The 20,554-nt window shown below is 52.0% G+C and overlaps 1 protein-coding gene across 15 annotated transcripts in view; it reads left to right on the top strand.

Moving 5' to 3' along the window:
* Positions 1-17,257, top strand: part of FGFR1 (fibroblast growth factor receptor 1) — a 55,186-nt gene extending 37,929 nt beyond the window's left edge. For 3 of the 15 annotated variants that reach the window (XM_054498633.2, XM_063668636.1, XM_063668635.1), the window contains exons 3-18: positions 11-277; positions 1,524-1,607; positions 1,865-2,037; positions 3,736-3,859; positions 5,273-5,463; positions 8,017-8,161; positions 10,262-10,465; positions 11,628-11,772; positions 12,009-12,130; positions 12,584-12,694; positions 13,932-14,122; positions 15,084-15,206; positions 15,356-15,426; positions 15,686-15,823; positions 15,952-16,057; positions 16,171-17,257. In XM_054498633.2, the coding sequence (XP_054354608.1) occupies positions 11-277; positions 1,524-1,607; positions 1,865-2,037; positions 3,736-3,859; positions 5,273-5,463; positions 8,017-8,161; positions 10,262-10,465; positions 11,628-11,772; positions 12,009-12,130; positions 12,584-12,694; positions 13,932-14,122; positions 15,084-15,206; positions 15,356-15,426; positions 15,686-15,823; positions 15,952-16,057; positions 16,171-16,347 (2,372 nt within the window). In that variant the 3' untranslated portion in view covers positions 16,348-17,257. Of the gene's footprint in view, positions 1-10; positions 278-1,523; positions 1,614-1,864; positions 2,038-3,735; positions 3,860-5,272; positions 5,464-8,016; positions 8,162-10,261; positions 10,466-11,626; positions 11,773-12,008; positions 12,131-12,583; positions 12,695-13,931; positions 14,123-15,083; positions 15,207-15,355; positions 15,427-15,685; positions 15,824-15,951; positions 16,058-16,170 lie in introns of all 15 variants that reach the window. The other 12 variants (XM_063668637.1, XM_054498629.2, XM_063668634.1 and 9 more) reach the window with 7 other exon arrangements.
* The last annotated feature ends 3,297 nt before the right edge of the window (positions 17,258-20,554 follow it).

Raw genomic sequence — 20,554 nt, 5'->3', positions numbered from 1 at the left:
GTGGCTGCAGCCCAGCCCTGGGGAGCCCCTGTGGAAGTGGAGTCCTTCCTGGTCCACCCCGGTGACCTGCTGCAGCTTCGCTGTCGGCTGCGGGACGATGTGCAGAGCATCAACTGGCTGCGGGACGGGGTGCAGCTGGCGGAAAGCAACCGCACCCGCATCACAGGGGAGGAGGTGGAGGTGCAGGACTCCATGCCCGCAGACTCCGGCCTCTATGCTTGCGTAACCAGCAGCCCCTCGGGCAGTGACACCACCTACTTCTCCGTCAATGTTTCAGGTTGGTAGCCAAGCCCTGCCCTTGCCCCTCCCTAGACCCACCCCCTCCAACCCTCTCTGCCAGTTTCAGGGGAAGGTGAACCTCCTCCCACTCCGTGATCTGCCCCCACTCTGCTTCAGAAACTGCTGCCCACTAACATTGCTCCCTGCCTGCCGCGTGGCTTGGCTCTCAGAGAGGTGACTAGGTGGGGTGGGCCCCAGGACCGGAGATCTGGGGCTTCCAGGACACACCTCGGAGGTGATTGCCAGGGCTCTTGGGATGTTAAGACCCTGTGATTTTTTTCCACCACAGCTTGCCCAGATCTCCAGGAGGCTAAGTGGTGCTCGGCCAGCTTCCACCCCATCACTCCCTTGCCACTTGGACTTGGTACTCCGCTTAGTGATTAGAGCCCCTGAACAGGTGGTGGGATCCCTGCTCTGCTGGAGAGGAACCCAGGTGCACCGCGAGGGAGCTGTGCGAGGGCAGCCAGGGAGCCCTGGAGCTCTGTGAACTTGGGAACTTGCCACTCTTAGAATGTGACTTTCACAAAACTAGGAGTTGAGGAAGTGGAGCTGAAATTTTCTTTATGCCATTTATGCACCTCAGGGTGTGGACTTGGCACCAGATCCCCAAAGGTGATAGGAAGGACTGGAGAAAGATCTGGCATGAACCCTCATGGGTGACCACATGTGTATCAAGCGTGTTCTTACAAGAAATAAATACTTACTGGGGAGAGGTGTTGGCAGCTGCTGGGGTGGTGGGTGCCCTATCTGCTCTGATTAAGGAGGGCAGCCCCCAAACCTTAGTGGACACATGCTAGAAAAATTCTGACTGTGGGGTGTTTAGCCCATCCTTTGGAAATAGCATCTAGCCACAGTGCATCTAGACCTGCCTGAGTTTCCCTATAGTCAGCCGTCCAAAGAAGAATACAGGCTGCCTGGCTCCAGCACACCCAGGTGGCACCACAAGTTGAGAGAGAGCCTTTGAATGTAGGATGGAATTAAGTTAAATAGGAACAGCTGACCCTGATGGAACCACCCAGTGTGAAGGCTTCCAGGCAGTGGGGGCAGTGCTTTGGGGAAGGAAGGAAACATGCACAGGAACTGTTCTTAAACAGTTTCCGTCCCACCAAGAGATCGTCACTAAGGGAGCAGTGGGACTGGGTTCCCCATGGGGAGGGTGTCCGTGTTCATCTGGAACTGCACTAGCCTTGGTGAAATCTAGGGGTCCCTAGGAGGAACCTCAGTGCCCCTTCTTCTTCCCATAGATGCTCTCCCCTCCTCGGAGGATGATGATGATGATGATGACTCCTCTTCAGAGGAGAAAGAAACAGATAACACCAAACCAAACCGTATGCGTGAGACACTGTTTCCTATCTTACTGCCCTTTGGGTCTGGGCGTTGGGTTTAAGAGGGGAGGGGAAGGCTGAAAGGGGAGGAAGAGAGGGCACATGGGGTCACGATGCCTGTTCTGCTAAGTGCCAGACACTGCTCACAGGTGTTGGGCAGATGGGCAAGACACCTCCAGGTCCTGGCCTGGGCCCTGCTCCTGAGCCTGACCAGCTGCTCCTCTCCACCCTGCCTGTCTCTCTCGGCTTTCCCCGGGCAGCCGTAGCTCCATATTGGACATCCCCAGAAAAAATGGAAAAGAAATTGCATGCAGTGCCGGCTGCCAAGACAGTGAAGTTCAAATGCCCTTCCAGTGGGACCCCAAACCCCACACTGCGCTGGTTGAAAAATGGCAAAGAATTCAAACCTGACCACAGAATTGGAGGCTACAAGGTACGTGTGTGTGCATGCGAAAGTTAGAGTAACGGGAACAGGGGAGGCCGAGTTAGGAAGTCCTGATTACATGCTTTTCATTGTTTTAAGTAATACTTTCCACCTGTACAGGTTATTCATTAAAATTTTTAAATACAAAAAAATGCAAATAAAGTTTAAAAATGTCTTCAGTCTTCTTTCTGTGTAATATGGTTTTTACATAGTTGATCACATCATGTATGTAATTTCCTTGCCTTGTCATTTGTTAACATGAGTCTTTTCATGATATATTTCAAGCATGAATATTTGAAACATCATTTTTCATGACTGTGTAAGATTCCATTATTTTTAAATCCCATAATTTGGCTGGGCATGGTGGCTCACGCCTATAATCCTATCACTTTGGGAGGCCAAGGTGGGCAGATTGCCTGAGCTCAGGAGTTCAAGACCAGCCTGGGCAACATGGTGAAACCTCCTCTCTACTAAAAATACAAAAAATTAGCCATGCGTGGTGGCAGGCTCCTGTAATCCCAGCTACTGGGGAGGCTGAGGCAGGAGAATTGCTTGAACCCAGGAGACAGAGGTTGCAGTGAGCTGAGATCGCGTCATTTCACTCTAGCCTGGGTGACAGAGCGAGACTCTGTCTTCAAAAAACAACAAAAAAAATCCCATAATTTAATGAACTATTTTGTGATATTAGGTATTTTCTGGTTTTTCACCATAATAAATAATGTTGCAGTGAATCTCTGTCAGCTTTAAGTGTGCTTCCTTAGGGCAGATTGTTACAAGTGAAATTACCGACTTAAAGAGTGTAAGCATTTTTTTTTTTAATTATTTATTTATGTATTTATTTTTAGACAGAGTCTCGCTCTGTCGCCCAGGCTGGAGTGCAGTGGTGCCATCTTGGCTCACTGCAAGCTCCGCCTCCCAGGTTCATGCCATTCTCCTGCCTCAGCCTCCCAAGTACCTGGGATGTGCGGGCCAGCATTCCCAGCTAATTTTTGTATTTTTAGTAGAGACGGGGTTTCCTCATGTTGACCAGGCTGGTCTTGAACTCCTGACCTCAAGTGATCTGTCTGCCTGGGCCTCCCAAAGTGCTGGGATTACAGGCGTGAGCCACCGCACCCAGCCAGAAATATTTTAAATTAATTCACCACACACTCACTACATGCAAGACACCGTGCTTTAAATGCTGCAAGACAGCGTTCCTGCCCATAAAAATTTTCCAGTCTGATAGGAGGCAAATGTCCATGAGAAGCTACTGTAAAAAGTAGACTGTGATCAGTGCTTTGGTAGGCAGAGGAAAGGGTGAGCACAGTTCTGACCAGAGACTGGACTGGAGGAGATGGTTTTTAAAATGAGCTGTCAAGGGCAGTGGGGGCTGGATTCTTAGTGTAATAGGAGAGGTGCACAGTTGGGAACATTCTTGGTGTATTTGGGAGTGTTTGCAGAAGGCACATCTGTCCGGATCACGAATGACCTTGAATGTCACAGTGGAGACTTCTGGAGTCTTTACACCCCATCTGCCAGCTTGCAGAGTTGAACGGGCTGGTAGGGGGGCAATCCACGCCTTGTCCTAGCCACCCCTGCAGCCTGGGGCCCTGTGCCACCAGGCTCTGATATGGAGGGCAGGTGCCACGGGGTGCCGACATCGTCATGGGGCTTCTGCCTGCATTTTCCTCCAGACCCTCAACGTACCCCTTTGGCATTTCCCCTCAGGTCCGTTATGCTACCTGGAGCATCATAATGGACTCCGTGGTGCCCTCTGACAAGGGCAACTACACCTGCATTGTGGAGAATGAGTACGGCAGCATCAACCACACGTACCAGCTGGATGTCGTGGGTAAGAGGGCAGAGGCAGCAGGAGGAATGAGTTTAGCGGGAAGGGCCGGGCTTGGAGAACACAGCCGGGGTGTCCAGGTTTCTTAGGGGCAGAGTCAGGATAGCAATTGGCACTTCTTGGCTTTGTCACCTTGAGCAGGTCACTTCTTCCTTTTGAGCCTCACTTTTCTTATCTATAAAATAGAGTTAAGATCAGACAGTAACACGGTCAAAGCTGGTTGTCACTGTGAAATGGAAGGTGCTGTTCAGAGTCTGTCCTGAAGAAGGCGCTGTTGGAGAGGTGTTAAATGTAGCGTAATAGGAGCTGTCGCTTAATGCCAGCAATATGCCAGGCTCCTTAAATACCTGCCCTGTAATGCTCGTGGCACACCTGCAAGGTGGGCAGTATTAGTCTAGCCCTGCACAGGAGCACAGGCGCATAGGCTCAGAGAGGTCAGACACCTTGCTAATGCAGAACTGCACACCTGTGCCAACTTCAGCGTATCACAGGAGACTCCGGGAAGAACATTGAGCCTCTTGGAGCTATTACTGCAACCTTTTCCTTCTAGCAGTTCTGAAACTCACTCCCTAGAGATCATTGGGTACAGAATCTCTCAGCCAGTGTTCTTCTTGATTATGATGATATGGTCTAAAAAGGAGATTGTGGCCAGGTGCAGTGGCTTATGATCTCCAGGTGGCATGATGAGATTACTCATGCCTGTGATCCCATCACTTTAGGAGGCCAAGGCTGGAGGATTGCTTGAGGCCAGGAGTATGAGACCAGCCTGGGCAACACAGTGAGACCCTGTCTCTATAAAAAAATTTAAAAATTAGCCTAGTGCAGTGGCATGTACTTGTAGTGCCAGCTGAGTTAACTGAGCTGGTGGGAAGATCACTTGAGCCCAGGAGTTCGAAGCTGCAGTGAGCTATGATGACACCCTTGCGCTCCAGCGTGGGTGACAGAGTAAGACCCTGCCTCTAAAAAAAAAAGGTAAAAAGATTCTGATCCAAGAGGTTGGGGTAAGATCTGAGATTCTGCGTTTCTAACAGGCTCCTAGGGGATGCTGGTAGCACTGCTCGTGGACCACACTTTGAATAGCAGGAGTCAAAGTGACTCTGGTTTTACTTAAGGAGGAGCAGGTTGTGCTGAGGTCTGGGAGTGCAACTGAGTTAGAAGGTTCTCCATTAAAGCATGAGTGACTTACTGTGACTGTAAATATGATGACTGCCTTGGGGAGGAGGATCCTGATGGCTTAGGGCCTGAAGAGAGGGTGTCCCTTTCCCCAGCTCTGTTTTGAGAGGCTTGGGCTCAGCAGAAGTGCTGCGAGGTTTACAACCCATCACTGGGAAAGCCAAGTGGGGCGCAGGTGAGCCCACCCCTCTTTAGCCATGGCAAGGTCCCCGTGACAAGTGCCTCCTCTCCCATCTTCCACAGAGCGGTCCCCTCACCGGCCCATCCTGCAAGCAGGGTTGCCCGCCAACAAGACAGTGGCCCTGGGTAGCAACGTGGAGTTCATGTGTAAGGTGTACAGTGATCCGCAGCCGCACATCCAGTGGCTAAAGCACATCGAGGTGAACGGGAGCAAGATTGGTCCAGACAACCTGCCTTATGTCCAGATCTTGAAGGTAATCATGGCACCAGTCTTCGTGGGCCAGTCTACTGGGAAGAAGACCACTGTCTCGGGGGCTCAAGTTCCTGTGGGCAGGCTCAGTGCCCCCGAATGGGATCATTCCTCACACCTCAGGCACACACACTCCATCTTGGTAGGGATCTAGCCACATCCCCCAGGACTAGTGACAGAGGTCACAAAGTGGAGGTGAGCTGGGAACAGAGGGCTGCAGGGGTGGGTGGTGCTGGTCTGTAATAAGCTTTGAGAGCAATGTCACTGGGGCTTTAGGGTCAGCTACACAAGGAAGGCATTTGGACCCCTGCCTTTTCATTGCCCGAAACCAGAGCCTTTCCACCAAGCGTTTCCCAGTCTTAGCCCTGTGTCCCGAGTTACGTACGATCTTTCTGGCAAATGGGGTGCATGATAAGAGCATCTGTTAGGAAGAGTTGGAAAAACAAATGCCACGTATAAATTCTAAGCCATATGAGGAGTAATGGCATTTTCTTCCTTTTTCCTCTCACTCCCAGACATTCATTGTCCCTGAATGCTCCATTAATCCAGGGAAAGTAATTGCCTAAATCTCCAGTGGATCTCGCAACAGGAAGGAACCAGAAGCTGGGAAAGTTGTTTACCTCTTTGTCCCAGAGTTAGACCTCATCCTCCCCTGGCTTGGCTATCTCAGAGATAATACTGGCCCTCCCTTCTCTTGTCTTTGCTGCTGGTGCTAAAACTGCTCTGTAGGTCATTGGCCACTGTCTCCACTCACAACCCCTGCTCCAGTCCTGGAGGGAGTGGGTTAAACACAAATAGAACATTCCATTTGAAGCAGTTCTTTTTTTTTTTTTTTTTTAAGTCAAGTGCTTTGGACTTTGAAGTCCACTTGTTCTGTCCTTGTAAAAGGGAAAGAAGGCCGGGCGCAGTGGCTCACGCCTGTAATCCCAGCACTTTAGATCACTTGAGGTCAGGAGTTTGAGACCAGCCTGGCCAATATGGTGAAACCCCATCTCTACTAAAAATACAAAAATTAGCTGTGCGTAGTGGTTGGCACCTGTAGTCCCAGCTACTCAGGAGGCTGAGGCAAGCTAACTGCTTGAACCCAGGAGGCAGAGGTTGCAGTGAGCTGAGATCACGCCACTGCACTCCAGCCTGGGTGACAGAGTGAGTGAGACTCTGCGTCAAAAAAAAAAAAAAAAATTCTAAAAGAGAAAGATAATAAATCTCACTTAACATCTCCCTTCGCTCCCTGGGCCTGCCTGAAAGTTACATGGGAGCAACGTGCGTGGCCACGTCTCAGCTTTGCCCAACTGACTGGTGTGTCGTTGGTTTGTTCCAGCATTCGGGGATTAATAGCTCGGATGCGGAGGTGCTGACCCTGTTCAATGTGACAGAGGCCCAGAGCGGGGAGTATGTGTGTAAGGTTTCCAATTATATTGGTGAAGCTAACCAGTCTGCGTGGCTCACTGTCACCAGACCTGTGGCAAAAGGTAATGGGGAGATGGATGGGACCCTGTGCTGGGGATTTGATGTAGGCCCCAAGCTGCTGGGGCAGGCGGGGAAGCCAGTACTGGACTGTCCTTGCCACCCTACTGTATTTCTAGTGCCCAGAGCCATGGAAAAATACCCGGCCTGGGAGGCTGGTTTGGTTTGGTATTGTGTTGGTGTCTGTGGGTTCCCTCTCTGCCTTCTGTGTGTTCCTTGGCTGTGTGTGGATCCATGCGGGGACTCATGGGGACACGTCTTGCTGTGTTACAAATGGTACTTCAGACTGAAGGTGTGAGTGAGTGGTGATTAAGAGAAGGGGCCATAGGCCAGGCACGGTGGCTCATGCCTGTAATCCCAGCACTTTGGGAGGCTGAGGTGGGAGGATCGCTGGAAGCCAGGAGTTTGAGACCAGCCTGGGCAACACAGCAAGACCCCATCTCTACAAATTAAATTAGCCAAGTATGGTGGCATGTGCCTGTAGTCCCAGCTAGTCTGAAGGCTGAGGCAGGAGGATTGCCTGAGCTTAGAAGGTCGAGGCTGCAGTGAGCTATGTTTATGCTACTGCACCCCAGCCTGGGTTGACAGAATGGTACCACATCTCTTAAAAAAGAGAGAGAAGGAGTTAGGCATTCCCTTGCATACTCGCATCTGCTGGCTGTGTATGCACATGTGCGTGCGCGTGTGTGTGCGTGCGCATGTGTGTGTCTGCAGCCTCCGCCATCCCTCCTGTGTTCACCTTCTGGCTATCTTTACCTGAAACCAAACAGCCCCTGCCCGCCGGCCCCATTTCTCCATGCCGCTCACCGCCCGCATGCTCGGATGGGCCGGTGGCTGCCAGCATCTGGTGAAGGGTCGTAACCAGCCGTCGTCTTCTCAGGTCTGCTGGAGTTCTTCCCTCAGGGTCTCACCCTCTTCCTCTAACAGGTTTTGCTGCCTGGTGGTTTTCATTTGTTCCTTGTTGCAAAGAAGATGTAGGGGAGCATTTCTTCCTCTAGTCCCCCTTCTCTCTGTCTCCTTCCCTTGCTCTGCGTCTCTTAGAGGTCTCATGTCCTGTGCTTGTCCATTTTGCTTCCGTTGTCTCTTCTAGACTGCTGGAGTTAATACCACCGACAAAGAGATGGAGGTGCTTCACTTAAGAAATGTCTCCTTTGAGGACGCAGGGGAGTATACGTGCTTGGCGGGTAACTCTATCGGACTCTCCCATCACTCTGCATGGTTGACCGTTCTGGAAGGTACACACTGTAACTTCTCCTCTCGATGTCCTGCCCTCGCCACGGGCATGGGGGGAGCATGCATTTCCAGGCTTGGGGAGACACAGAGGCAGGAGAGCTGGAAGAATGGGCTCCTGCCTGCCTGGTGCCACGTCCTGCCCCAGCTTTGAGGGCTGAATCCTCTCAGCTCAGAGAAGAGCTTCCCTAGTTTTGCAGGTGCACGGAGGCCTCCCACCCATACACCTGCCTCTGCTCTCCCCCTGGCCGTTGCAATGCATGCCCGAGATCTGGGTTTACCCTGCAGCCAGACTCCTCCAGGGCAGGCTCCTTCCGTCCTTGGGTCCAGCAGCCTCCCCCCTCCGCTGGGTACTGAGCATCTGAAAAGTCTCAGATAGGGCCCTACGCCTCTTCTCCCTTCTCAAGTGCTCAGCCCAGGGGTGGGGCTTGCTGCTTGCAAAGAGCAGCCCACCCTCCTGTACTGCCATCCTATTGCCTTTGAAGAAGGAGATCAGCCTGGACAGGTGAACTGAGCTGCCTTCAGAAAGGCCTGTCTCAGGCAGCCACAGCAGGCTTCACAATGTCCATGTATCCTCTTTGGCTGCTGCCGTCTCTGCTCTCCCAAGAGGGGAGGTCTGCATGTTGAGCCAGGGAGGAAGGAGCCTGCAGCCTGCTCAGGGTGGTGGCCGGTGACTGCGGTGCCAGGGCTTGCTGTTGTCTCTCGGAATGTCCTGCATGTGGGTCTGGCTGTTCCTGCTGGCACTGCCCTCTCCTCTCTCCCCTCCTTTCCCACTCTGCCCTGCTTGCCCGTCAGGGTCTCCGGATGCCCCTGCTGGAGGCAGAGAAGCGTTCTGTTTTTATCGTCGTCCCTGTCTTGGTCCTGTCTGTGCTCCCCATGTGCTCCCAATCAGTTGTCTTCGTTCCTCAACATCAGGGAAAGAAAAAACAGCAACACTTCTCCCTGTCATCAGCTCTGCTGTCTCCTTGTCAGGCCTTGGGACGTTCTCTGGGCTCAGTCTAGGGTCGTGCCTCATGCCTCATGCCTCTCTGCGAAGGTTCCTAGGGGTGCCGCCTCCGTGGCTGGCTGGTGGGTTTTAAAGGGGAAGGTTGGGAGGAGGCCTGTGGAAGGAGGAGGGCCGTCCACACCCGTGGGGCAAAGCGTGTTCCATGAAACCAGTGCTGCGCATGCTGGGATGAAAGCCTCCCAGCCTCTCGTGCTGAAGGGAAAGGTGGACCGAACTGGCTTAGCTGCTGTGGCAATGGGGTGGGGGGTGAATCCTAATCAGAAGGTGGGAGAAGAGAATAACAAAATGGAACCCTGCCCCCTGCTGCCACATTTCCTTAAGTTTTAGGAGTTGGGGCCTATGAGTAGAATTTGAAAGAACTACCAAAAAAGGTTATTTTTGGAAATTAAGTCAGCTTTGCCTGTGGTTTGGCTAGGAATAAATATTTACCTGTGTGCCCCGACAGAGATGACACAGACCCAAAGTGGGACATTGAGCAAGGCACAGGCTGGTTCCCCTCCTGTCCTCTGTCCTCATTCTGTGAGTGCCACCATCACCAGGTACTGTGGCCTGCAGAAATAAACGAGGCACCAACCCTGCCCTCAGGGACCCTGTGTCTTCTTAGGGACAGAGGACTCAGAAACACCTGTGTCCCTGCATGTTAAGTACATGCACACAGTGCTGAGGCTTTGCAGAGAAGGGCCATGGCTCCCTGAGGAGACCAGGCTTTGCAGAGAAGGGCCATGGCTCCCTGAGGAGACCAAGAAAGGCACATGGAAGTGATTTCTCAGCTGGCCCTTGCAGGATCCCTGGGTGCCTGTACCTCTCCAGTCCAGCTGAGCAAGGAGGCTCAGGAATTAATGAGGATGGGGCTTGTGTAGCACGATGGTTCTAGGCCATCCCTCTTCCGTGGCTGAAGTCCATTGAAGGCAGCCTCCAAGATCAGGGGGTTGCCTGATCCTCCTAGTGCCACAATCCCAGTCCTAGCTAGAACTTGCCATGGTTCTTCTCCCTAAAAGTTCCCAGGGGACAGGAGATAGGTGTTGCTTTTCTAATGGAGTGGGACCTCACATGGACGGGGCCCTCCGAGCCTGCTAACACCCTCTTCGCACTGACTCAGCCCTGGAAGAGAGGCCGGCAGTGATGACCTCGCCCCTGTACCTGGAGATCATCATCTATTGCACAGGGGCCTTCCTCATCTCCTGCATGGTGGGGTCGGTCATCGTCTACAAGATGAAGAGTGGTACCAAAAAGAGCGACTTCCACAGCCAGATGGCTGTGCACAAGCTGGCCAAGAGCATCCCTCTGCGCAGACAGGTAACAGAAAGTAGATGGGGGATTTGCACACTCAGCACCACCTCTCTCTCTGGGCCTCTAATGCCCTGCCCTCTCCATTGTCCCTAATCTACAGCTCTGGGCCTTGTTTTCTGGCTTCTGGGCAAGGCACAGTGGAATGTCATGAACTAAGTGTTCTAGAGTCTGTTTCAAGCTAGTGTAGCCCATGAATTTCCTGCACCCTCCATATCACACTGCAAGTCCTCCGGACCCCTGGGACATGGATTGGGAGGAAGTCCTATTTGGACGGAATGTGCAGCCAATGGCATGAATTTGAACTGTCCCCAAGGGCTGCTTAGAAGTGCAGAGATGCAGGGTAGAGAAGAGAACTGTTTGTATTAGTCCGTTTTCACGCTGCTGAGAAAGACATACCCAAGACCGGGCAATTTACAAAAGAAAGAGGTTTAATGGACTCACAGTTCCACGTGGCTGGGGAGGCCTCACAATCGCAGAAGGCAAAAGGCACGTCTCACATGGCGGCAGACGAGAAGAGAGCTTGTACAGGGAAAAAATCCCCTTTATAAAATCATCAGATCTTGTGAGATTTATTCATTATCACAAGAACAGCATGGGGAAGACCTGCCCCCATGAGTCAATGACCTCCTACCAGGTCCCTCCCATAACACGTGGGAATTCAAGATGAGATTTGGGTGGGGACACAGCCAAACCATATCAGCCATACCATATCCTTGTCCCCTGTGTGCCCACCCTTCCCCATGGGAGGAAATGGTACAGATGGCACAGGTGTGTGCAAGAATGACCGTTCCCTCAGAAGCCTGTGCTCATTCTGGAAGGTGCTTTGGGAGTTAGGAATCCATAAGCTAAGGCAAAGTATTTGCAAAGAGTCAGGAGAATAGAGTTGTTACTGCAGTGATCAGTTATAAAATGTCAAGCTGGAAGAGGTGCATTTGGTCTGCTTATTTTAAAGGTGAGTGAAGTCCAGAAAGGCCAGCTCGTGGCAGAAATAGGTCAGTCCTAGAAGTTGGGCCTCCTGGCCTACCATGGTCTTTGGACCACTCTGTGTTGAGGAAAGAACATCAGATACACAGACATGTGCCTCTGCCATTGTTGGGAAGCTCTGACTAGGAATGTGAAGGAGTCACCCCTGTTCCCCCTCCTTGCTCTAGGGTGACCCCACTCTTCCTTGCAGGTGTCTGCTGACTCCAGTGCATCCATGAACTCTGGAGTTCTTCTGGTTCGGCCGTCACGGCTCTCCTCCAGTGGGACTCCCATGCTAGCAGGGGTCTCTGAGTATGAGCTTCCCGAAGACCCTCGCTGGGAGCTGCCTCGGGACAGGTAATAATACTTTAACTCCCAACTTTTTGAAGGCATTCCTTGCTTGCTATTCTAGTGGTGGAAGGTGCGTATACTAACACCTTCTGGGCGGTGAAGGATCATGAAATGCCTGCAGAAGCATTCATTCCACTTTCTGCTCGCAGTTGCGTGAAATACAGAGAGGTGGAGATGGGGTACCTCTCAAGGTTTGAACTTCACCAGCCCCAACTTAATGCCACTCTCTGTTCCCCCGAAAGACTGGTCTTAGGCAAACCCCTGGGAGAGGGCTGCTTTGGGCAGGTGGTGTTGGCAGAGGCTGTCGGGCTGGACAAGGACAAACCCAACCGTGTGACCAAAGTGGCTGTGAAGATGTTGAAGTGTAAGTGATGCTTCTGTCCTTGCAAAGAAAATCTTGTCCCGTTCCAAGCAAACAGCAGGCCTCGGGCCCAGCAGAACAGCTTCTCTGGTGCCTTTGCTGCCCACACCTGCTGCCCTGCATGCTTGGGGTTACCTGGCAGTGGAGGGGGTGTTCTGCACCTTGAGATTGTTCTATGACCTCACTCTGTTCCTTGGCGTCAGCGTGGGCTGTGGTCAGGTGTTTATCCTAGATCCGTCGCTTGCAGGCTTTCCTCACCACATCCCTGCCCACTCACTACCACCTATTGCAACAACGGCTCCCATGAGTGGGAAGAGAAAACAAGTTTGGATGAAGTGGGGAGGAAAGAATCAAGTCCCAGGGAAAAGCAGCCCCTCGACACATACCCCACTCCCTTAGCCTTTATCCTGCCCTCCTCCCTTCCCAAGTAAATGAGTCTCAACGTGTTCTTTAAAGCGGACGCAACAGAGAAAGACTTGTCAGACCTGATCTCAGAAATGGAGATGATGAAGATGATCGGGAAGCATAAGAATATCATCAACCTGCTGGGGGCCTGCACGCAGGACGGTGGGTGCCGGCCAGACTGGCTTTCCCTGCCCAGCGGGGAGAAGATCTGAGCTGGGGTATCAGTCCCAAGGCCTCTCTCAGCCACAGTTAGGGAAGGGGGTTAAGAGAGGCCGCTTTGGCAGGGGTTAAAATGTGTTATCTCGGGATCTGGGCTCCGCTCATTGGTGTTCATTTAGGAATACAGATACCTAGATTCATACATGTGGTGTGTTAACAGAGGCAGCTGAGTAATTATGGTCTAAGAGCGCTCAGGCTGGGTGCAGTGGCTCATGCCTGTAATCCCAGCACTTTGGGAGGCCGAGGCAGGCAGATCACTTGAGATCAGGAGTTCGAGACCAGTCTGGCCAAAATAGTGAAACCCCGTCTCTACTGAAAATACAAAAGTTAGCCAGGCATGGTCACACATGCCTATAATCCCAGCTACTCGGGAGGCTGAGGCATAAGACTTGCTTGAACCCGGGAGGTGGAGGTTGCAGTGAGCCGAGATCACGCCATTGTACTCCAGCTTGGGAGACACTCCCACTGTCTCAAAAATAAAATAAATAAATAGTCCAGGCACAGTGGCTCACGCCTGTAATCCCAGCACTTTGGGAGGGTGAGGTGGGTGGATCACTTGAGGTCAGGAGTTCGAGACCAGCCTGGCCAACAGGTGAAACCCCATCTCTACTAAAAATACAAAAAGTAGCCGGGCGTGGTGGCGCATGCCTGTAATTCCAGCTACTCGGGAGGCTGTGGCAGGAGAATCGTTTGAACCTGGGAGGCAGAGGTTGCAGTTAGCCGAGATCGCGCCATTGCACTCCAGCCTGGGCAACAAGAGCAAAACTCCATCTCAAAAAAAAAAAAAAAAAAAATTAGCCAGGCATTGTGCATGCCTGTAATCCCAGCTGCTTGGGAGGCTGAGGCAGGAGAATCACTTGAATCCAGAAGGCGAAGGTTGCAGTGAGCTGAAATTGTGCCACTGCACTCCAGCCTGGGCAACAGAGTGAGACTCCATCTCAAAATAGACAGACAAACTGGGGCTCTTACCCCAATGTTGCTCTGGAATTTTCTGGACTATGCTGGGAATAATTATTTCTCTGATTTTCTTTGGGTAGTAGAATGGATTTCCCAGGTCCTAAGAGGAGGCAGGAGATGGGAGGTTGGCCAGGGTGTGCTGCTGGGGGTGGGGTTTCTTTGAGGTGAAGCCAAACCTCCTCACCTGCTGCTGGCCCCGTGGCCTCTTCTCCTGTGCCTACAGGTCCCTTGTATGTCATCGTGGAGTATGCCTCCAAGGGCAACCTGCGGGAGTACCTGCAGGCCCGGAGGCCCCCAGGGCTGGAATACTGCTACAACCCCAGCCACAACCCAGAGGAGCAGCTCTCCTCCAAGGACCTGGTGTCCTGCGCCTACCAGGTGGCCCGAGGCATGGAGTATCTGGCCTCCAAGAAGGTGTGGAACCTGAAGGCTCCCCTGGGTAATGCCAGGGTGGGAACAGAGCCCCCCTAGTCCTCCAGCCTGTGACTTGTCATCTTGTGGTGGCATTGTGGATGCACTGAGCACTGGCCCTGTGTGCCCTGTGTGTTGTCTTAGGCTCTCTGGGAACTGCAGAGTCAGGAGAGCCAGTGTAGCCAGGTGGCCTTGGGGTCAGACTGATGTAGGGTCAGATCTGTGCACTGCCACTTTCTCCGTAGCCTCAGGCAACTACTTAGCATCTTAAAATTCTTCAAATACAAAATAAGAATAATATCAGCTGGGTTCAGTGGCCAAGGCGGGAGGATTGCTTGAGCTCAGGAGTTTGAGACCAGGTTGGGCAACATATTGAGACCCTGTCTTTAAAAAAAAAAAAATTAAAAAATTAGCTGGGTGTGGTAGTGCGTGCCGGTAGTCCCAGCTACTCGGGAGGCTGAGGTGGGAGGCTAGCTTGAGCCCAGGAGTTTGAGGCTGCACTGATCCATGATCACACCACTGCACCCCAGCCGGGGCAACAAGGCCCTGTCTCAAAAGAAAATAAAGTATAACAATACCTGTTGTAGAATTGTTATGAAATAAAATGAAACTGTCTGTGAGTGTTGAGTGCAGTGTTTGGTGTGTAAGGGCTGGCTTGGTTTGAGCCCAGCCCCATGTGGACTTGCTGTGCTGGGAGGCAGGACCTAGGAGCACGCATCACTGCAGACGCAGCAGAGGCATAAGGGGCCAGTCTTTGGGGAAGGAAGGGAGGAGCGCTTGCTGTGATGAGAAGCCTGGAGCTGGCAGAGAACGTTAGAGGAGGGGAAGCAAAGGTTCGGGGGCAGAGCAGTGTGGCAGGAGAAGTTCTATGAGACAAGTCGGCTAGTTGCATGGGTGGCGGCCCCCTAGAGCCTTCCAGCTCCCTCACCTCCCCCACTGCTGCTCTCCCTTCCTCCTTCCTCAGTGCATACACCGAGACCTGGCGGCCAGGAATGTCCTGGTGACAGAGGACAATGTGATGAAGATAGCAGACTTTGGCCTCGCACGGGACATTCACCACATCGACTACTATAAAAAGACAACCAACGTGAGTGCCGACAGGGCTGCCCTGTGCTAGTGGTTTCATCTGAGAAGCGAGGAGTGGGGTGGGCTGAGAACCCACCCCCGAGTCCCTTCCTACCCGTGCCCTCATGGCCCTGCCTGGGGCCACCCCAACCTCCCCTGTGCTGCTTTCAGGGCCGACTGCCTGTGAAGTGGATGGCGCCCGAGGCATTATTTGACCGGATCTACACCCACCAGAGTGATGTGTGAGTTTGTAATAGCAATTGCCAGGGAGGTGTGGGATAGAGAGCTTCTAGCACTGTAGAGTCCTGCTTTCCCTCTGGACTGAGGAGTCCTCTTTCCACCCTAGAGAGAAAAACAAAACATTGTCTGTGGCCATTCCCTCTGCTCCAGATGTTGAAAGGCTGATCTGTGTCTCCTGGCACTGCCCTGGGTGGAGGATTTGTGCTGGGGGAGGGGAGGTGGAGAAGCTCTAACACCCTGTGGCTCCCCGCCCATTTGCAGGTGGTCTTTTGGGGTGCTCCTGTGGGAGATCTTCACTCTGGGTGGCTCCCCGTACCCCGGTGTGCCTGTGGAGGAGCTTTTCAAGCTGCTGAAGGAGGGTCACCGCATGGACAAGCCCAGTAACTGCACCAACGAGCTGTAAGCCCGAGGAGATGTTGGAGGCCCCGAGCCAGGCCCTGGGGCAAGAGTGGGCTTGAGGGGCAGGGGGCTAGACTAGAGAGTATCCATCTCCAGGAGGCGGCCCTGACCTTACAGTCCTGCCGCAGGTACATGATGATGCGGGACTGCTGGCATGCAGTGCCCTCACAGAGACCCACCTTCAAGCAGCTGGTGGAAGACCTGGACCGCATCGTGGCCTTGACCTCCAACCAGGTAAGGCTGCCCATGCCAGAGCCAGAGCTCAGGCCGTCCCCACTGCGTGCACGCACCTCCCTGAGCAGGGAGGAGGGGCCCGGCCCATCACTGCTTCCTCTCGCCCATCACAGGAGTACCTGGACCTGTCCATGCCCCTGGACCAGTACTCCCCCAGCTTTCCCGACACCCGGAGCTCTACGTGCTCCTCAGGGGAGGATTCCGTCTTCTCTCATGAGCCGCTGCCCGAGGAGCCCTGCCTGCCCCGACACCCAGCCCAGCTTGCCAATGGCGGACTCAAACGCCGCTGACTGCCACCCACACGCCCTCCCCAGATTCCACCGTCAGCTGTAACCCTCACCCACAGCCCCTGCTGGGCCCACCACCTGTCCGTCCCTGTCCCCTTTCCTGCTGGCAGGAGCTGGCTGCCTACCAGGGGCCTTCCTGTGTGGCCTGCCTTCACCCCACTCAGCTCACCTCTTCCTCCACCTCCTCTCCACCTGCTGGTGAGAGGTGCAAAGAGGCAGATCTTTGCTGTCGGCCACTTCATCCCCTCCCAGATGTTGGACCAAGACCCCTCCCTGCCACCAGGCACTGCCTGGAGGGCGGGGAGTGGGAGCCGATGAACAGGCATGCAAGTGAGAGCTTCCTGAGCTTTCTCCTGTCGGTTTGGTCTGTTTTGCCTTCACCCATAAGCCCCTCACACTCTGGTGGCAGGTGCCTTGTCCTCAGGGCTACAGCAGAGCAGTAAGGAGGTCAGTGCTTCGAGCCTCAATTGAAGGTGACCTCTGCCCCAGATAGGTGGTGCCAGTGGCTTATTAATTCCGATACTAGTTTGCTTTACTGACCAAATGTCTGGTACCAGAGGATGGTGAGGCGAAGGCCAAGTTGGGGGCAGTGTTGTGGCCCTGGGGCCCAGCCCCAAACTGGGGGCTCTGTACATAGCTATGAAGAAAACACAAAGTGTATAAATCTGAGTATATATTTACATGTCTTTTTAAAAGGGTCGTTACCAGAGATTTACCCATCGGGTAAGATGCTCCTGGTGGCTGGGAGGCATCAGTTGCTATATATTAAAAACAAAGAAAAAAGAAAAAAAGGAAAATGTTTTTAAAAAGGTCATATATTTTTTGCTACTTTTGCTGTTTTATTTTTTTAAATTATGTTCTAAACCTATTTTCAGTTTAGGTCCCTCAATAAAAATTGCTGCTGCTTCATTTATCTATGGGCTGTGTGAAAAGGGTGGGAATGTCCACTGAAAAGAAGGGACACCCACAGGCCCTGGGGCTAGGTCTGTCCCGAGGGCACCGCACGCTCCCGGCGCAGGTTCCTTGTAACCTCTTCTTCCTAGGTCCTGCACCCAGACCTCACGACGCACCTCCTGCCTCTCCACTGCTTTTGGAAAGTCAGAAAAAGAAGATGTCTGCATCGAGGGCAGGAACCCCATCCATGCACTAGAGGCGCTGGGCAGAGAGTCAAGGCCCAGCAGCCATCGACCATGGATGGTTTCCTCCAAGGAAACCGGTGGGGTTGGGCTGGGGAGGGGGTACCTGCCTAGGAATAGCCACGGGGTAGAGCTAAAGTGATTAAGAGGAAGGCAAGGGCGCGGTTGCTCACGCCTGTAATCCCAGCACTTTGAGACACCGAGGTGGGCAGATCACTTCAGGTCAGGAGTTTGAGACCAGCCTGGCCAACTTAGTGAAACCCCATCTCTACTAAAAATGCAAAAATTATCCGGGCATGGTGGCACACGCCTGTAATCCCAGCTCCACAGGAGGCTGATGCAGAATCCCTTGAACCTGGGAGGCAGAGGTTGCAGTGAGCCGAGATTGCGCCATTGCACTCCAGCCTGGGCGACAGAGAAAACAAAAAGGAAAACAAATGATGAAGGTCTGCAGAAACTGAAACCCAGACATGTGTCTGCCCCCTCTGTGGGCGTGGTTTTGCCGGTGCTTCTAAGTGCAGGAGAACATGTCACCTGAGGCTAGTGTGGCATTCAGGTCCCTGGCTTCGTTTCTTGTTGGTATGCCTCCCCAGATCGTCCTTCCTGTATCCATGTGACCAGACTGTATTTGTTAGGACTGTCGCAGATCTTGGCTTCTTACAGTTCTTCCTGTCCAAACTCCATCCTGCCTCTCAGGAACGGGGGGAGAATTCTCCGAATGTTTTTGGTTTTTTGGCTGCTTGGAATTTACTTCTGCCACCTGCTGGTCATCACTGTCCTCAGCAAGTGGATTCTGGCTCCCCGGTACCTCATGGCTCAAACTACCACTCCTCAGTCGCTATATTAAAGCTTATGTTTTGCTGGATTACTGCTAAATACAAAAGAAAGTTCAATATGTTTTCATTTCTATAGGGAAAATGGGATTGCTGCTTTAAGTTTCTGAGCTAGGGATTTTTTGGCAGCTGCAGTGTTGGTGACTATTGTAAAATTCTTTGTTTCTCTCTGTAAATATGCACCCGCTAACATTACAATTTGTATTTATGTTTAAAGAAGGCATCATTTGGTGAACAGAACTAGGAAATGAATTTTTAGCTCTTAAAAGCATTTGCTTTGAGACCGCACAGGAGTTTCTTTCCTTGTAAAACAGTGATGATAATTTCTGCCTTGGCCCTACCTTGAAGCAATGTTGTGTGAAGGGATGAAGAATCTAAAAGTCTTCATAAGCCCTTGGGAGAGGTGCTAGAAAAATATAAGGCACTATCATAATTACAGTGATGTCCTTGCTGTTACTACTCAAATCACCCACGAATTTCCCCAAAGACTGCACTAGCTGTCAAATAAAAGAGAGTGAAATTGACCTGAGAGAAAATGAAATGGCCATTTTACTTAGAGGACCAGATTGGGTCTCCTGAGGAAAGGAATCCAGTTTATCTAATGAAGATGTTGTGCCATCAAGGCACTGAGTCTGTCTGGTTTCCTGAGGGTTAAAAGATTAGGGCTGGGATCACCACAGCATTAATCAATACTGCCTTTCCATCTCTTCTAATTGCCATAGGCTGGAGATCATCGGTCCCTTGGCCCTGCTAATGTAATGTATTGATCTCAGGTAAGTAGATTGAGCATCAAATGAGGCAAGAAATCTGTCTCGATGTTAATGAGGTTGCTGTGCTTATTAGCCACCACTGGGTGGAGCAAGCGAGCTGATTAGGTGAAGCACCAGTCCGCTTTCAAGTCACATTGGTCCAACTACTACCTGCTAGTGTGTGCTGGTGGTGAGTGGGAAATCTTTAGCCTAGATTTGGCATTACAGAAAAATTGATTGGGCAGCACTGATGTGGCTCGTTTTGGAATGATTTAAGTATAGAATTAGACATGACACAGGTGCAAGGCCCTAAGTGTCCAGTGGCCACCACCTCTCTATTGTAGCAGAATTCTGTGTGAGACCCAGGCCACATCTAGCATCACTGCAGTTGGGTTTTTAGAGAATGCCTAAAGTGGCCAGGCATGGTGGCACATGCCTGTAATCCTAGCACTTTGGGAGGCTGAGGCAGGCGGATCACCTGAGGTCGGGAGTTCAAGACCATCCTGGCCAACATGGTGAAACCCCATCTCTACAAAAATACAAAAATTAGCCGGGCGTGGTCGTGCATGCCTTTAATCTCAGTTACTCCAGAGACTGAGGCAGGAGAATCGCTTAAACCCAGGAGGCAGACGTTGCAGTGAGCCAAGATTGTGCCACTGCATTCCAGCCTGGGTGACAGGAAGACTCCATCTCCAAAAAAAAAAAAAAAGTCTAAAGTCATACCCAGTGAGATCATTAGCGGCAGGTAGAGCCAAGGCATCTGCATGTATAGAGAAGGGAGCAGAGAGGAGAAAGCTCTGAAGCAGCCGGCACAGCCTTCCATTCCCTCCGCTGAGAAGAGCCAGGGAAAGGTGGTCAGTAAGAACCCAACTGCTAAGACTTGGTCTGGGCGGGTTCCCTCTAGGTGGACCGTCAACAGTATTCAGGACCATTTCCACCGTACTGCCCCACATGCAGGTCTTTGTATGCAGAAGGGATCTATTTCATAAACATGCTAACTAGAGGTGTAACTGTTTCATTACCCTGGGAGGCTCAAAGAGTTGGTGGTTAACGATTTACCAGAACACCACTAGCTGGGGCTAGATGTAAGGATCACTGAACCTAACAGCCAAGCACCCTAAATGATGAGAACAATGAAACATCCTTGACTTCTCTGAGCTGCTAGCAGAAGAGTGGGAGGAGAGGTGTATCAAGTGGCCCGGGTCCCTTGACCAGGTCACTGCTCATTCCCACCCTGCTCGGAGGGAAAGCCAGAAGGAACTGTAGGACAGCCCAGCAGTACCTATGACTCATTCAGGTAAAACAGAATTGAGCAAGTATAGCTAATCCCTTTCCCACATTTAACACCTGAAATGTGGACTAATTAAAACACCCATCATTTTTGAAATGGGAAAATGTATTGTGAATCACCTCGATAGGCAGGATCCATGACTGCTGTATGTGCACAGTAGGGATTCATTAATGGGACATGGTGGGGCTTCTCTGATGGAGC

Source organism: Pongo pygmaeus, chromosome 7 (assembly GCF_028885625.2).
Source record: "Pongo pygmaeus isolate AG05252 chromosome 7, NHGRI_mPonPyg2-v2.0_pri, whole genome shotgun sequence".
In the NCBI taxonomy this organism is placed as follows: domain Eukaryota; kingdom Metazoa; phylum Chordata; class Mammalia; order Primates; family Hominidae; genus Pongo; species Pongo pygmaeus.
This window is presented reverse-complemented; position numbering and strand designations above follow the sequence as displayed.